The sequence below is a fragment of the Caretta caretta genome, chromosome 15, assembly GCF_965140235.1.
Source record: "Caretta caretta isolate rCarCar2 chromosome 15, rCarCar1.hap1, whole genome shotgun sequence".
Lineage (NCBI taxonomy): Eukaryota > Metazoa > Chordata > Testudines > Cheloniidae > Caretta > Caretta caretta.
The window spans coordinates 17,982,637-18,000,569 of record NC_134220.1 but is presented as its reverse complement, the minus strand read 5'-3'; the positions used below and the strand labels follow the sequence as shown (position 1 = coordinate 18,000,569).

General features: G+C 43.0%; 1 protein-coding gene across 11 annotated transcripts in view; it reads left to right on the top strand.

The window, feature by feature from the left end:
* Positions 1-17,933, top strand: part of FBRSL1 (fibrosin like 1) — a 771,378-nt gene that overhangs the window by 733,149 nt on the left and 20,296 nt on the right. For 10 of the 11 annotated variants that reach the window (XM_048821199.2, XM_048821200.2, XM_048821205.2 and 7 more), the window contains 5 exons: positions 2,839-3,232; positions 5,576-5,829; positions 11,986-12,221; positions 14,543-14,593; positions 15,693-15,788. In XM_048821199.2, the coding sequence (XP_048677156.1) occupies positions 2,839-3,232; positions 5,576-5,829; positions 11,986-12,221; positions 14,543-14,593; positions 15,693-15,788 (1,031 nt within the window). Of the gene's footprint in view, positions 1-2,838; positions 3,233-5,575; positions 5,830-11,733; positions 11,895-11,985; positions 12,222-14,542; positions 14,594-15,692; positions 15,789-17,933 lie in introns of all 11 variants that reach the window. The other variant, XM_048821201.2, reaches the window with a different exon arrangement.

The window sequence follows — 17,933 nt, the reverse complement described above, 5'->3', positions numbered from 1 at the left end:
AAGAGGTTTTATTTCAGCACGCTGTACTACAGTTATTAAAAAATGGGAACGGTGATAACCAATGATAGTTAGACCCATCCATCCATATATGATCCTCATTACCATGGAATCTGGTGTATATGGATTTCTCCCTGTAACTCGCACCAGATCTTTCCTTTCTAAATACTTATATGTTTGTACTTTACATGGAGTGAGGGGAAGGAGAGTCTCCTCTCTCATGCCTGGTGCTTTCCTGCTGCAAACAAATATGTATCCTAGTGTTTCATTAGTTCTTGAATTGTTCTCAGACAAAAACTGAACACAGAGAAGCATTTCAGTGTTGCAATTTGAGAGATGTGAGTTGCCAGTAAGAATTAGACACGTGACCACAATATTCTACAGCTGATTGGTCATTTCAGTCAGCAGGGAACTGTAGGCTTTTGCTTTGAGAAACTTGCAAACGAGATCTAATGCTGGAACCACAGGGAATCAATAGTTGTGTATAAAACTGGTCGGACAGCTGCTTTTAATGGAACAACTCATTGATGTGTTTTGGATCCAGCTGATTTATTTTTTAACTCAGCTTCTTTAACTTTTATGGTGCCGGTGTGTTCATTAGTCTATATTGCCTGTAATTACACTGTCTAAAGTTTAACTCTGAATGGGCCTATTGGATGGAATGAGCTAATAGGATTTCATAGAACCTATGGTCAGGAATGGAACCTGAGTGTTTTTTATGGGATGCCTCTAGATAACCATGGGATCTATAATTGTGAATATGCGTCCTTTGAAAAGCATATTGGGTGGCATTCTGGCCCTGTTGAAATCAGAGGTAAAACTCCCATTGACTTAAATTTAGCCAGGATGTCACCCATTGGATTTAGATGCATTAATAAAAATCGATGAACTGTTAGATTAATGAAAATTTAATTTTTAGAAATAAGTACAGTCACTTTAAGCATTAACTACAATAAAATCTATTTACCATTATCTTTAAGTCCATAAACCAAATCACATCTGAAAAATACAGTGAAACTGACTATGTGTAATACTTTATATAGTAATTGATTTGGGACATCAGTAGATTGTCTCAAAATGGGGATCAGCTGACAGGGGTTTGAACTACCATTTGATCCACCTAAAGCACTGGAATTTCTTTGGAATTCCCATTCATTTCTGCCACTCGTGAGTTATGCAGTCACAACGCTTCCCGAGCTCATGAGAATAGCTTGTTTATTTCAGTGCCTTTGTCCCACTGTATTCTGGAGATCAGTGAGTCTGTGTGTGTGTGTGTGTGAGTGAAATTGGCTTTTGCCAAAAGAAGGAGGAAAATAATCTGACATCACCTTGTCATTGGATGTATATTTTATAAATACAAAATGATTTGGCATATTACAGGGAAGCAGAGAGCTTGATTCAATACTGCCTCCCTCTGGTTTCATGCCAGTATAACTCCAGTGAAGTCACTGAAGGCAGACAGTGATGAATCAGACACAAAGTAGAATAAGTAATGCAGAAATCGCTGCATGTTGTGTGCAGCTGTTCCCACACTTCATACATCATGAATATATTTCAGTGCTACCCGGCCCTTTTAAAAGTTAAGAGTTAAGGTAATTTCATAAGTGGAATTCGTCCATGTTAGTGTTGGGAGCATGCGTGGGTGGGTGTCTGTGTCCCTTTCTCACGTGTTTCTCTGTCCTATTCTCTCCGACATCTTGGGTGGGCTGAAGATTATAATAAATAAAACCCTAAAATTATTTTGATATAATAAAAACATGTACTGTAAACTTAACACTTATAGATCGAGTGGGGTGCATGTGTTGGAGAAGCAAATGAATGGCAGACTGTCAATGGAAGGCTCCTCTTGAGATGAATTATGGAGCATCCCTGCACTTCAGGGATATGTACATAATGTTAAAAGGGAGTTGTCTTTTGGAAATTGAGTATTCAGCATGTTGCATGTGGTTTCTTTTCTTATTTTAGGTCTTTTTTTGTATTCCTTGGTCTGATTTTTTGTTGTTGTTGCTGCTGTTTAATCCCGTCTACTGGCTTGAGCTTCAAACTTCATTGGAAAAATGAAGACACAGCATTTTACTTGGAAAAAATCTGTGAGGAATTTAACCCATTAAAGAAACTCGTTTTGATTGGTACCTATCAGCTATTCATTACCGTATTACTTATGATTTTGGCATATGTTACAGCAGTTAGTATGTTCTTTGATATCCACAGAACATTTAGGGTAAACAGGACTGCCCTGCTGTGCTCATTGTAGGTTTTCATAGACTTCTTATGTTCCATCTTCATATGTGAATGTGCATCCAATGAACAATCATTGTGCCATCCTCTCTCTCATAAAGGGCCTTGGTATTCATCTCAGAAAGCATGCTGAGGGGTGTTAAAGCATGCTCTTGTCAGTGATTAGTTACCATCCCCATAGCTATGAATGGCAAGATATACCAGGCAGGTTACCTTGAAAGACCATTGAGAAAATAAAAAAACCGCAACTCTTGTGATCAGATTTACGGTTGTGGGATTTATCATCTATTCCAGGAAATTAAATTTGGTGGGAGATGCATTAGCAGTAACTTGAGAAGCATTCCTGCTGTATTTAGTGTTCTACAGTCGTAAGTAAGGTTATATGTGCTTTGCGTCAAGCACCCCCTAGACAATACTTTGATCTTTTACACACACTTGAACAAGTGCCGTGTACTGGACAGACTGACAGACGAACATACCATCATGTTGTAATGATATTACCACAAGCTAAATATGACTTTGTTCTTACCAGGCAAATATTCTGCAAAATTGGAAAATAAACAGGGATGCTTCAATATGTCACTTTTCTTCTTTTTCTGTAAGGTCCAACCTTAACTGACAGACCTGAAGCGAAAGCAGCGACCATCCCCAAGGTGTCAGGGCTAGAGCGCAGCCGGGAACTGAGCACTGACGTGCCCTTCGTGCTGCCTATTCCCAGCCCCCAGCCAGTTGCTGCTGTTGTGACTTCCACTTCTTCTGCGCCCACGTCAAGCGCCAGGGCAAGCCCGCTGTTGAAGAAGGAACCAGTGATCTCAGCACCAGCGCCACCAAGGCTCACACCCCAGCCGCAGCCTCGACCCCAGTCACAACCTCAGCCACGACCACAATCTCAGCCTCAGCTCATACCTGAGCTTCGGACCCAGCCTCAGAATCACATCCCTCCCCCTCTCAACTACCAAGTGCATCACCAGGTGGCCCACAACGGACTCAATATCAGGTAGGGGAAAGGGTGCTTGCATTGCTCCTTTGTGAAGCACTCAAACCCTGCTTCCAGGTTACAGTTAATTGAAAAGGTATTAAAATCTCTGTAGAATAGGCCATAGGCTTTCTCATTTCCTGGGAAAGGTGCTCTACTTGTGAGAGGCATTGTGTTCCTCTAGGCCAACACCACATAGCCATGTATTTCCAGCTGTATTGGGTAGCTGTATAAAAGAGATTGTGACTAGAGCTTCCGTAATGAACAGGGGTTGTACAGCTGTGGGGCAAAACTTTCTAGGTCCAGCTTCCAGTGCATTTGCAAATTTTTCCATCAGAACCACTCAGCAGAGGACTTTGTACACCTCTACCCTGATATAACGCGGTCCTCGGGAGCCAAAAAATCTTACTGCGTTAGAGGTGAAACCATGTTATATCGAACTTGCTTTGGCCTTGAGCATTTCCGTTGTTAATAGTCACTTCCCGCCCCCTGACTGACCCCTCAGAATCCCCGACCCATCCAACCCTCCCCCCCACTCCTTGTTCCCTGACTACTCCCGCCCCTAACCACCCCTCCCAAGACCCCACCCCCATCTAAGCCCCCCTGCTCCTTGTCCCCTGGCTGCCTCCTCCAGAAACCCCACCATCCCTAATCACCCCCAGGACCCCAACCCCCCTGCTCCCTGTCCCCTGACTGCCCCAACTCTTATCCACACCTCCGACCCCTGACAGGCCCCCCGGGACTCCCACGCCCTATCCAACGCCCCCATCCCCTGACCACCCGGCCCCCAGAACCTCCGAACCATCCAACCCCCCATCCCCTGACTGCCCCCTGAGACCCTCTGCCCCTTATCCAACCCCTCGGCCCCGGCCTGGCACCCTTAACACAGAGCAGCATGTCGGAGACAAACACACTGACGTGCTGATCTGCCGGAGCACGCTGATCCGCCCCCCAGAGCGCTGCTGCATCGCGTTCTATCCAAATTCGTGTTCTATCGGGGTAGCGGTGTAATTGGGAAACAGTTTGGGTTTTCACAAAACCATTTTTTTTCCCCGGTAGACTGCAATTGCAAACCATAGGCAGTCTTTGGATTTGGCATGGTCACGTGTATTCATAGGACATCGGTGAGTTTAACTGGTTCACCAGAACTATTGGGAAAAAAACAAATTCCACACCCCATTTGGACGTTTTTGCAGGGAGCACAGTTCAAACTGAGGGTGCATCAGCTGACAGCAGCCTCAGAGTACGACTCTCCATATAGAGCAAAAAAGATACTGCAAAGTAACATGTTCACCGTAGCTCTAGGGCTAGCACGAGGCTCAGTTTCTCTTTCAGATAATTTTCATCCAGTAGGTAAAATGCAAAGATTCATATTTCTTGAGTAGAAATAAAATGGGGGTGAGCTTGGCGAGAGAGGAGTCAATGTACAGGAATAAACAGGGACCTGGACAGTCCCTTTGTTGGTGCAGAAAACACACCATTCTCCCCAAATCAGCCTATTGAGTTAGATTAATTCAGTGAACAATGTGTGCATCATTCCATAACTTTTTAGTTGCATAAAGTACAAGATATGGGACTGTCATTTACGACCAGTTTGTCTAGCAACTCACACAGTGGGGCCCCTCCCTGGTTGTGGCCTTTAAGTGCTACCGCAATATAAATATTAATAACAACATCACATCGGCACTATTCAAACAAACACTCAAGTATCTCAGAGTGCTTAGATAATCTCAAGACATTGGTATTGTGGAAGATTATGGTAAACAATATTAATTGCATTGATATTGCCCTTCCACCACCCCCAACAAAGCTTTTAAGGTGCTGTGCAACAGAATAATAATCTTTTAAAAACAATATAATTACAATAATACAATATATACTGCTATATCATATTGAGTATGTATAATACCACTGTACAGAATGCAGGGCAGGCATAATATGATTGCCACAACTCATACCCCATGGCACTCTGAACATACAGAGTAACAGTCACCGAGCCTTGTGATCGCAAGGGAACGCGTTGCCATTGGAAGGTCATCACAGGCTAAATAAAGGTGCAGATACAGCTGCCATTACAGTACCTCAGTCAGCTCACACACAGCTCTGAGAGCGACCCCCTGTTCAGTCATGAAAGGGAGTGTCACCCAAAAGAACCCGAGCCATACCCTGCCCTGTTGGGAAAGGTCATAGAGATCTTTAACTCCCACCTGGACAGCTCCCCGAAATGGGCAGAAAGGGCCGTGGTTTCATGCCTGGGTGAGGTCATTGTTATAGAGCCTGGCTGTTTCTGACCCTCTGCCATTGTGACTTTCTTGTATTGTAACACACTTATTTTCTCTCTCCTCCACCTTTCTCACCCCACAGCAGGAGCAGCAGTGCCAGCAGCACAACAAGCATCAGCCTCCCCAAACACCTTCCGCTCTCCCCCCAGATCCCTCCTCACCACTCCTCTGGCCCAGCCCTGCCCCTCTCCATCTCTAATCTTGCTACCTCGCACTTCCCTCTCCGATCGCAGACCCAACACCAGCACCATCCGGCCATGTTCGCCACCCCACCCACGCTTCCACCACCACCAGCGTTACCCACCAACAGCCTTGTGATACCAGGACACCCCGCAGGTAGGTCCTCCTCTTTTCACCAGGGCTGGTCTCCTGTGCATGCACAGTATTTACAGAGGGGTTACGCAAGCAAAAAAACCAATGCAAACCTCCCCTTTGGCAGAGATTCCTGAAATAGCCAAGTAGTACTGTAACAGGTGAGAGACATGGAATTAGCCCTACGTGCTGAGGCGTAGTTTAACCTCCAGGACAATTGCTGTATATTCGTCATTCTCTGACTAAAGGAAGAGGGGGAGAGGAAGTGAATCTGAGTATAAACTATTATTAAAGCTGGGATTTTCCATAGAGTTTAAGGGAGTTGGGCTCCCAACTGGATTTGGGCACCACAATCCCTTAGGCACTCTTGAAACTCCCAGCCTAAATTCATGTTCTCGTTTAAACACGTTGCAGTCTGTGTGTTTGCTGTTGCCTTTGTTACCCAGCATGGGGAGGGGGGAGCATGTGCTCTTTGTAATAAGCTTTAGTATGGTTTGCTAAAAATTAGTTACTTTCTAGAGGGGGCAGATTGTCCAATGGTACATTTCCACCATCACTCAGGTTTTGCCAGATATGCTGAGCTGTGCCTGCCTTTCTTTCTGTCTTTCTTTCTGTCATGCATTTAATAAATAAAATTGGTACTCAACTCCTGCATTGGGAGAAGCTGCAGTTTAGACCTTATTTGAATAAATTGTTCCTGGTGAGCGGGCAGAATAATAAAATAGATTGGAAAGTGAGATAACCCTTCCCCTCCCTCCCTCCCCCCGTTAAAGTCACCGAGCTCTGCCGTTAGACTTTTTATGGTTATTTTTGCAGCCTTTTTGAGAAGTTTCCTTTGTTCCGTCCCTATTGTCACTTCCGCCCTAAGTGCCCCGTTGATAGTTCCTCCATTAGCCTGTAGCTATTCCTGTGGGAGAGCCTGGCAGCTGGAGACTTCCTTGAAACTCTGACTTGCTGGGCCTCCTTTTGATCTGGCATTTGACTCTATAACTAACTCAGCAGGGATTAATGAGGACAAGGACTGACAAAAATGTACCCTTCTGTTTCCTATAAAGGCAGTTAGAGAGAGTAGAGAGAGGGAAGATCTGCTGCCAAAAACTCTGATGACTTGGCATCCTGCTTTCATTTTCAGGGGCTCAATATCCCATTATTTAGAATTACTCTTTTAAAGGGGTGGGAACAAGAATTGCCCACAAACAAACTCTCAAAACAACATTAGACTAAAATATTCTGGATCCCAACCAGGGCTGCCCTAGTAAGATGTCTGCTTTCAAAGACCTGGCCCTGTCTAGAATTTCAGCCACATGGCTGGGGACACGTTGGGCATCACAGTGGGGATTTATTCTTCTTCCCCTGCTTAAGGCAAAGAGACTTAGAATCCCAATTATAGACATCTTGGCCGTAGTGCAGAGAGATCATGAGAGGAGGAAATGAGAACGTTGTCACTGACAGGCCAGTCCTGCATCCACCCCTGAACTCAAGTGGCGTTTTCACTATTGACTTCAGTAAGAGCAAGATGAAGTAGCCTGCTCGCATGTCAGTAAAAGACAAGAGCTCTGCTCCTAACAAATAACTGATGCAGTGGGATTGCCAATCACCTCTGGAGTGCTAGGTTCAAAATCCTACCACCACCTTAGTATGGTGTCAAGTTGCTTGGTAGTACGTGTTCACTCAATAAAAGCACCAGGTTAGAAGAGACACTCAGAGGGAACATGGGCCCTTTGGGTTTTTCTTTCTTTTCCCCTTCTAGAAAAAAACCCTGCTTGCTTCTGTCCCTTTAAATTTAAAGTAACCACTCCCCTTCGGCACTTCTGCTCAGGTTCCTAGGCAGAGAGGCAGAGTTCACATTGGCTTCCAGTATTTGCATGTCAGTGATGCTAATAAGTTAGGTCTGTGCATATCAGTGTAACAAGGAAATGATATGCTTCTACTAGCATCTTTTTCTCTGGAAACCCAAAGCTTGAGTAGGTAATTTACTAGTGACACCCACATGGGTTGCTTGTCAGGAGCTCCCTGGCTGACCCTGATGTATGCTAGCCAAAGCTTTCTGTCCTCCCTTTTGAGTTTTAGGGGGTACTAACAACCTTAGCAAAACAAAATGGCAGCCATTAGTGTTCTTCTCTCCCGATCCCGGCCGTAAGTGTACTCTCACACAGGAAACACAAATTATTGGGTGCTAGGGACTTAGTAGTAATACAAGTGACTGCATAGCTGCTGTGTTATTGTGTGGCCAAACCCATTGTAACAGGCATCACTGATAGGCACAAATAGCTAGTCCTGATCCCACTCGCTAAAGCCCAATTTGCAACTGGGACACGACTCCTTTCCCCACTGCGTCATAGTCTCTTTTACAAAGCTTCTTAATGCGTGCCAACCTGCTCCTCCTCCAGACTCTTCAGTGTCTATTCTTTTACTGACAAAGGCAAAGTTGTGGTGTGGGGCTAAAGTCTGGAGCCAGCCACAGATCCACCAGACTGGCTTCAAGTCTCTTGAAGAAATTGGATATTGAGGCACTTACAGCTGCCAGCTCTCTTTTATCCCTCCTTCCAAAAAAAAAAACATGAAGTGGATTATCTTGATGCTAACAGAGAGATCCAGTTTCTTTGAGTCATGCCCAGATTAAAAAAATAAATATATTTATTTTATTTTCAACAAACTACACTGTCTTTAAAGAGGCTAGATTTTAATTATAGCTATTTGCAGTATATTTTAGCACTCATCCAAAGAAAATCTCACCGTAAGCTCTTTACGTTCGAGTACCAAAAACTTGAATATTACAAGTAGTTTTGTTTCTCTCCATTTCTGCCCATGTGTTAATCTATTATTATCATTTAATAATCTTGTAGCATGTAAATGATGCTTTACAAAGATATTGCACTGGCTCCTAGACTCTTAGGATACATTTTTTTAAAGTATCCTACAATGACGTAGGCTTCTAAGTCCTATTTTCAAAAGTTATTTAAGCACTTAACAGCCTAATTCCCATTGACTTTCAATGAGGCTTAGTTCTCAAGTCCCATTTTCAAAAGTGATGTCGGAACCTAAGTCACTTATGGGTACTTTTGAATGTTTTACCCTTACAGGTGAACTAGAATGTCAAAAGATTCATTTTCCCCTCTCTATGATTCTGCTGCAACTTAAATGGGATGTTTTCTTGAAATCAGTGAAACATCAGGACACAAGTCTCTTCAGCAGCATGTGTGTGTGTGTGTGTGTGTTATCAGCATACTTGATACAAGGACAGCAGCTGTTCCATGTGTGTGTACAGCATTTAGCACAATGGATCCAGAACTGGGGCTCTCAGGTGCTACTGCAATGTAAATAATGAATAATTATAATATGCCTGTCAGACATACTTACCGTAGCACATAGCAGATGAAGAGGATACTTGCTCTCATTATTCTATTTACTGCAGATGATTTATAACATTTCAGTATCTTCCATAATTCTAACAGACCCGAAGAAGAGCTCTGTGTCAGCTCAAAAGTTTGTCTCTTTCACCAAAAAGATGTTGGTCCAGTAAAAGGTATTATTTCCCACCTGCTCTCTACCGTTCTAGACAACATTTAAATAAAAAATAATCAGGAATCTCCTGGATTAATGGTGAATCTGATCTAAAATTTGAGATGAATCCTGTTCATTCCCCCTTCCAAAAAAAAAAGCTGAAGGTTTAACTGAGTTATTCATTACAAATTGAGTATTGTTGAACCTGGTTCATCTAAAGACATTTGCTCCATGGAAACCACTTCATAGACTTTTCAGATGCAGAAGTTAAACATTTGGGATAATGCTAATATCACACACATATCATGGAAAAGGAAGTGTGTCCAATGCATAAAATAATTTCATAGGAAATGAAGAGACAAGTCTGCTAAAACTGATTCCACTCTGTATCACCTCCCACCCATATCCAGACCACCTCAAATATATCAGGGTAAACTACTGAAATTTTCATAGTGGATGAAATTAATTCCTTTGCAGAGGGCCATGTTAATCCGGCATTGAAGATTTTAGGGGACATAAGCACTCGATAGACCTTGTGAGTTTCACCCATAGTGCCTCAACAAAAAATCTAGCTCATGACCTTTGCATGGCCCAACGTAATTACAACTAAGAAACATCAGACACCTAGCTATGGGGTCACTTACAAGTGCCCTATCAAGAAACTAGCTTTTCAATGCAATTTAAAAGCTAGAAACATTTATTCCATTCCAGGAGAGGGCCTTGTTGAAAGTAATGTTGTTTTCCTTATTATGGGCCTGATCCTGCAAAATGCAGATTGCCCTGGGCTCCTTGTGTTGGAATGAATTGGAGTGGAAGGTACCCTGAGCCTCACAGGATCAATCACTATGTCAGGGTCTCTTTGCAAAAGTGGTGTTAGCTAAGAAAGGGGGAGACACCTATTACACTGAACAAAAAAAACTGTCATGCTGGGCTAAGGGCCTGATTTTCAGAAGAGCTCAGCACATAGAGTGCTTAGTGCTGTTGGAAAATCTGTCCCCATCTGGGGACCAAGGGCTAGTTACCCTCACATATTGATACTGAAGGGAGACCCTGTATCATATGATGCATTTTTCTTTTTGTAGCAGCTGCAACCTTCTTCAGATCTTGACCCAGTGAAATGAAATGTGTCTCCTTCTCCTTCTCCCCCTCTGCTCCCCCCCAGTTTTTGCATGGGAGAATAAATTGGAGGCAGAGGAGAGAGAAATGTCAAATACTATCTGACAAAAGAGATGGAATGTTTAGAAATGTAGTATTAAAGATGTTGAACTCTCCCAGAATTGGTACATTATTTGGAACAGGTACCTGAAGCTTCAGAGTCCTCAGCACAAGTGTTCTCAGGTGCACAATGCATGCTCCCCGCACTGGTTATATCAAAAGGAGGAGAGCATGTCCAAGCCTGTGGGCAATACTGTGGAACATCAGCCTGAACTCACAGGCCCATGTGCTTAAATACAAATCTGCCAATGAAGTGTGTTAATTTCATGGTATTTTCAGCCCATCCTGGTTGGTTAATGGTTACCATTCGTCACCTGGTATACCCCAGCTTCATTCTTGAGCTTTGTTTTTCACCTTCCAGACCAGGGAGTAAAATGAAGGCAGGAAGCTCAGCCACAGCCCAGAGTTTGAGGCTCACTGTACTGTGGATCAGATCCTGCCAGCTGAAGTGAGGCCTGTGGAGTTGCCTCCTGGCAAAAAGAGCCAGTTAAAAATGCTATCCTGTGATCAGGCACTAACCTGACTGCTTCACACACACACACAGAGAACCCAGTGAAGCCAGTCATGTCAGACTGTTTGTATATCTCTGTGGATTGACCCTTGTTTTCGTTGGAGGGATGGTGAAGTTTATATGCTCTCATTTCTCCATCCCATCACCTTTGCTGTGGTTTTTAAAGTACTTTTTTCAAAGGGACACCGACAGGTTAAATGTGGCCAAAAAAGAGAATTTAACCAACTTAAGACCAATGCAAATGTTCCCCAAGGTTTTTTTTTTATTTCAGTGGGAACAGGTTTTTCTTGCTTATTTTAAAACCAACCAATACTCCTCTGCAGTGCTCCCAACACAAACCTCGCAGCCTTTTCCTAGTGCGGGAAAAAGCTGGATTTGAGTCTGACTAGTTTATTTTCACTGTCACAGCTGAGGCTAATGCACCAAAAACAGAAAAAGGGGAGATGTTTAGAATTCTTCCAGTGTTGATAATGTAAAGTGGGGTTGTAGCCTAGGGAAGGGGAATCTGTTGTGGGTTGGGAGGAAAGGGAGTCATTCCAGTTGTGTTTTTTAACTTGATAGTGTCCCTTTTAAAGTGTCCTAACCTCAGTATTTGTGACTGGGTTGGGGGAGCGGGGAGGGGCAAGCTTGTTTATGCTTTATGAAGCCCCACTGTGTTTTCTGCTGTGATGACTCATGGTGTTCTCTCTTGTCTTTAGATACCAGCCTGTTGATATCATTCAACCAACCAATCATGTATTGCCAGCCTCATTCGGGGATTCTGATTGGTACTTTGTCACAGGCATCTCTCTTACCTCCACCAATGAGTCCTCACGTAGAAAACCACCACAGCATGACCTGCAGAAACAGGGAATGCCAGGTGAATATCTGACTCTCTTTCTTCTATGTCTTTGTGGAACTCACAGGCCGATGGGCCTTTGTGTCTTTTTTTTTTTCTCTCTCTCCTCTAGATCATGAGCTGCTCAGGCAAGAGCTGAACAACCGGTTTCTGGTTCAGAGTTCGGACCGGGCCGGTGCCTCTCTTGGCCCGGTGCCATTGCTGAGAGCGGAGTTTCACCAGCACCAACACACCCACCAGCACCAACACACCCACCAACACACATTCACTCCTTTTCCATCCAGCTTACCCCAGACGCCGCTCATGCCACCCTCTGCACCTCCCATGGTGCATACCCCAGCCCAAAATGTGAGGATAAGTAAAGAATCTTGGGGCAAAAGCCTAACCCACCGTACCAAAATCAGTCCTCTTTATTTCAGACCGGCTTCCCCTTTTCCCCCAAGAAGCCCTGCTCCTGACTTGAGCCCCTCCATTCTTGAAGGATGTTCTTCTTCCCATTCAGAACCAAGAACATTTATCATCACAGTTCCCTTGTGCTTCTACCAATAAACAGATACACTGTTGTGTGCGGTTCTCAGCCCCCTTTATCTCTCCTTCATGGTAAACTGTCAGCTCTGTACTTTTGTTTAGATTAACAACCCATCCTTGGAGCTGCATCAGCTGGCTCAGCTCCTTCACATGCACACACATGCACAGAGATATCACAAGAATAGAGGTTTCTAATATAAAATAAAATGTCAAGAAAGGTTTTGTGGAACAATATATTTGACTCTATCCTGGAGCTATAATGCAGGTCTGCTTGCCATTCTTACTGTAACTCAGTACTTGCACTGTTTGAGTTCAGTGTTGTCGTGTTCATTTTATTTTCTACTTCCCCACACTGTGTCCAGTAGACAATTTGGGTATTTATTATTTGATTTGGTCAGCAAACACTAATTTATATGTGGCTGACTCTTCTTCTGGAACAAAACCTTCTGGCCATTGAATAAGCTTTGTCATTTCTTCACTGACAGTGCTTGTAACACAATGGGGATTTTCTGATGCTGTTAACAAAATCTTAGAGTATCTGGCATAAACCAGCTTTGTCAGTTCTTGTAACTACACTCTCCATATGTCCCTGGCAATTATTATTTTGTTAGGTTGAAAAAGCAGAATTCAACTTGTTCTTCCTCCATTGCATGCCACATCTAAAACATACAGAGTCCTCTTCTACTAGGACTGGCAAAATTGAGCAATAACCATTAAAGGCAACATTTGGAGAAAACTACCAAGGATTCATGGGAAATAATATTTCTCACTTCTCTTTCCTGGTGTGAGTTGCATGACGATGTTGTTCAGTGATAATCCGCTTAGCGACAGAACAATGAAAGTAATATCTCCCGCCCCAAATTGAGCCCCAGGTGCTTGCACAGCGTAGCCATGTGCAAATACCTTCTTCTCTTTTCTTCTGCTGTGTAAAACAACCCTCTAAACATTCCTTGAAACCTGGTGTGTTATTTGAGAACCCTAATATCTAATCCCGCTGACAGCTCCCTCCCCACCCACCCGCGCCCTGTTGATGTCAGACTTTCTAGTGAAAACAGCTTGCAAGGCTCTTTTGTTGTATTTTACTCACATCATCTTATATTTCACTAAATCAGGTTTATTAACCCTAATGCCAGAGAGGAGTGTTGAAACCTCCAGCTGCATGTGTTTAGTAATTTATGGTATTTACACTGGCGGGTACATGGCTCCAGTAATAACTGTAATTAATGAAATTACATATCTGCTCTCCTGCACGTAGGATAGCGTGTAACAGCAGCTGACTTGCCGAATGAACAGCATGGGGGGGGGGGGGGGGGTTGTCCTTGCTCACTGTCACTCGCCCTCTCTGGTCCCCAACATAATACTTATTGTTCAAAGATTAAACATATGCATTATTTTCTTCAAAAGATGTTCAGAACCAATGCTGGTGAAAATAAATATGGGACCCAGGTCACGTGTGTGGAGGTGTTAAAGCCCCATGCTGGGAGGCTGTGGGCATTCAGAGTCAGGCTTTCTCCAGTGAGCACTGAACCTCTACTTTTTTAGGAGTGGGGGGAGATTAATATAATGATCTCTATGCCTGGGGCCCTTTCCAAAAAGCTATTTTAACCATATTGGCATTGCCCATACAACAGGGAGGGGGAAATTGCTGGCTGCTCTAGATATTTTGTATTTTGTTTTTATATTAATTTGACAATTCGAGCTGGGCCAAAGTTGCAGAATTAAGATGTGGATTAGAATCCAAACTTCCCCAGCATTCTAATTTAGTGCTGCACTTCAGCTCATTCGAGAGAGATGCCAGATTTGGGTCTGGGAACAACTTCCCTACATTTTTTGATGGAGTGAGTGTTCCAATTCAGAGGTCTCCCTTGATAATAAGGAGGGGACCAATTTGTGCAAAGTTTGTTACTCAGAGAGGCACTTCGGGGGCTGGTACACAACCAGGTGCTATAACTTTACCGCTGCTACTCAACAGCTTTGGGAGAACTGGTCACTCCCTCCTGAATGAGTGTGGAATAGTCAGTCTCTCATGTTCTGTTAAATGCTGTACAAAGGGGCCATGATTCACTTATGCATGTAGAAATCTGGTTTCACTGTGTGTTGTGGAACGCAAACTCAACTTTTCTTTTCTCTTTTACTTCCAGTTTGACAAGTACGCTCCCAAATTAGACAACCCTTACTTTCGACATTCCAACGTGAGTGCTGATGTTCCACTGTTTATGCTTCCGCTTACTACTGCGTTGCTCGAATGTCTTTAATCGATACAGATGGCGGTTTCGATTCATTCGTCCATCCACCTAGTTTTCCTATTCGTGTTTGAATTTTTTGTAAATGTAACATCTTGTCCTTTTCAACTTTGTCTTCTGCATTTTCTTTGCTTTAGTTTTAAATTGCCGTGCCTGGGAAGGTGGGGAGTGCACAGAGATTTCTCATAGTGTGGATTACTGCAGCCCCGGTGCAATCAGAGCTTCACACAATGCAGTGCCACAGAGCACACGTGTTCTCACAAGACAAAGGGTACATCTACATGGCAAGGAAAGACCCGTGGCACAGCAGTGGCTGGCCCAAGTCAGCTGACTCAGGCTCATGGGGCTCAGGCTGCAGGGCTAAAAATTGCAGCGTAGATGTTCAGTCTCAACTTGGAGCCTGGGCTCTAGGATCCTGCAGGGAGGATGGGTGTCAGTCCAGCTTTGACCCAAATGTCTACACTGCAAATTTTTAGTCCAGGAGCCCGAGCCCCATGAACCCAAGTCAGTTGACCCAGTTCTGAGACTTGGTACTGTGAGTTTTTTATTGCAATGTAGACATATCCAAAGTGGGACTAGTGGCCTCATCCTGCTCCCCATTTCTCCACATTTTTGGTACTTACTACAGTCTGCGTTCAGGAGAGGCCCAAGCAAATCTTAATACAGTACTTTCACCAGGCTATGTACATGTTGTACAGTTACTCTGTAATAGCAGACTATATATCCAGGGCTGATATTTGCTTTGTAAAATGAAGCGATTTAATTTCTAAAAAAGGATTGATTAGTTATAGATTTACTATTTCTATTCCAAAATAGTCAAGCAAAACAATATTTTTCCATTTCTAGAGAATGAGATGGAGGTTGATCCTTTATCTGTTTCAAAAATACAGCAAATTCTATATAGTCCACCGTGTTCGAAATTAACAATAAAATGCATCATATCTGCAAATTTTCACGTTTTATTTTGGCTTTTAAAAATTTTGTAACAGTGTTTGACAGGCTTAGCTCCTGCCTCAGCTGTTGTTCATTTTGTCTTCTTGTTTTGTAGTTCTTTCCAACCTATCCTCCGGCAATGCCTGGAATGCCACCGATGCTTCCACATTCAGGACCTTTTGGGTCACTTCAGGGAGCATTTCAACCGAAGGTACAAATTTATTATTGTTGCATTAGCACAGACGTTGTTCTTCGAGGGGAGACTGTGATCAGAATTGTACTTATGGTGATTATCTGAATGACCTTTTCGACTAGCTCAGCTGCTTTTGGAGCCCAGGGGTTGTTCTTTAGAGAGGAGTGCAGTTGTTCACATGGAAGTCTAAGGCCTGGTCTACAGTACAGAGTTAGATCGATGCACGGTAGCTTACGTCGACCTAATTATATAAGTGTCTACACTAAAATTTCGCTCCTGCTGACATAACTGCCCCACTACGCCAGTTTAGTAACTCCACCTCTGTGAGCAACATAGTCAGTGTCAATGTAGTGATGCGTTGCTTACATCGACTGTTACTCACTTTCAGAAGCCATCCCCCAGTGCCCACTGCTGACAGTACAATCTGTACGAGCGCTGCTGGTGAGGACGCACACTGCTGACACAAGGAGCATAGTGTGGACACACAAAAGCGATTTAATTACTGTATGCCAGCGGCTGTAGGCAGTCATGTAGTGTAGACATGCCCTAAGTCAAAGCTAGCTAAGCAGAAACTCAGGGTCAAATAAATTAATTAGTTCTAATACAGACCAATGAATCCCAAAGCACTTTGCAAATTAAACAGACTCATGCACAGGGGTCATTCCCCCAGCTAGATAGCAGCCAGCTGTGGGGATGAAACTGACTATCAAAGCACAGGAACAATAGAGTGGAATGCTTTTTAGTGGTTAGAGCAGGAGTGAGGCATTCAGTTCCCAGTTCTGCCACTGATTCGCTTTCTGACCTCCAGCAAGTCACTTACCCCTCTGCACTTCAGCTTCTTCATCTATAAAATGAGGATAATTACATACTTACCATGCAGTGGTTTTGTGAGGTTTATTTAATGTCTGTAAAGTGCTTTCAGATGCTTGGATGAAAGACAGAGTACAGCTGCAAAGCATTATTATAACTAGGGCAGACTGGCAAAATTTGCAAATTTCACCATTTTAACTTTTTAAAAAAAAAACCACTCTGTGGCACATACTTTTTTCAAACTTAATGTTCTTTTTTTTAATTTAGAAAATGTACTGAAAATGTTTACATCCATTCCAAGAGAAAAAATCCATAGTACACAGAGATTATTGATGACATTCTTATAAAAGCGACACTCAGTCTTGTGATAAAGCGTGTTTATACACGCTAAGTGACGTGGTTTTATAGATCTCCTGTCATTTCTAAACACATCTCTGCAGAGAGATAAGAAATGATCTGCGGAATCGCTGTTTATTAAAGGGCTTCAGGAACCAGCACTGTGTGTGTTATGCACTGTTTGCATTTGGAAGATCAGTTTTGCAACAGACCAGCAAGAAACTTAGGGTCATGGTGTGCATTTACTTGCACTGGTAAGCAGTCACTCACATGAAGTTGTTGGGAATGAATAACTACTTACCACTATGATTAAGGACTTCACAAGATATTTTAATGGAAGCTAAAGGAACTTTTCAGAGGTTTATCAAGCCTCTGTGAGCCTTTTTTTGTAAATAGTGTAGAATCCATAATAAATGACCTATCTCAACTAGAACATTACACAAATTAAGTACAGGAATGGAAGAATAAGTTCTCCAATTAAATCCAGGTGGAAGGGTGGGCAGGGGGTGGAATTTAGGAATGAAGTATGTAATTACCTAGCTTGGAATTTGGCCAGAACACCACGATTAATGTTCCTATTCTTGTGAAGTACTCCAAAGGATCTCTAATGACCACAAGTGGTAAGGACCTCAGTTTTACATCTCATCTGAAAGAGATGCACAAACCCTATAGAACTAACACTGTTGTAAAATACCTCTGACATCAAAAGACAGTACAGTTTTGCTACAAGACTGCCTATAATGAGACAACCTCTGATACACTGATAGTGTGCTCTTCTGGTTTTCATCTTCTTTACCAAACTTTATAATACCATCTTGCTGTAAAATACTGTGAGACTCACAGAGAAACTGTTCTGCAGTAAAAAGGAAGTAGTGAGCACAGGTCTTTCATGTTTCTAAGCAGTTCGAAGTACTATGTAACTAGGTTTTAATTTATTTTAGAGATAAATACATAGAACACTCACTAGTTCAAGGTTAAACTGCACAAGATCACAGTCTGCTGCAGTGGTTAATCAGA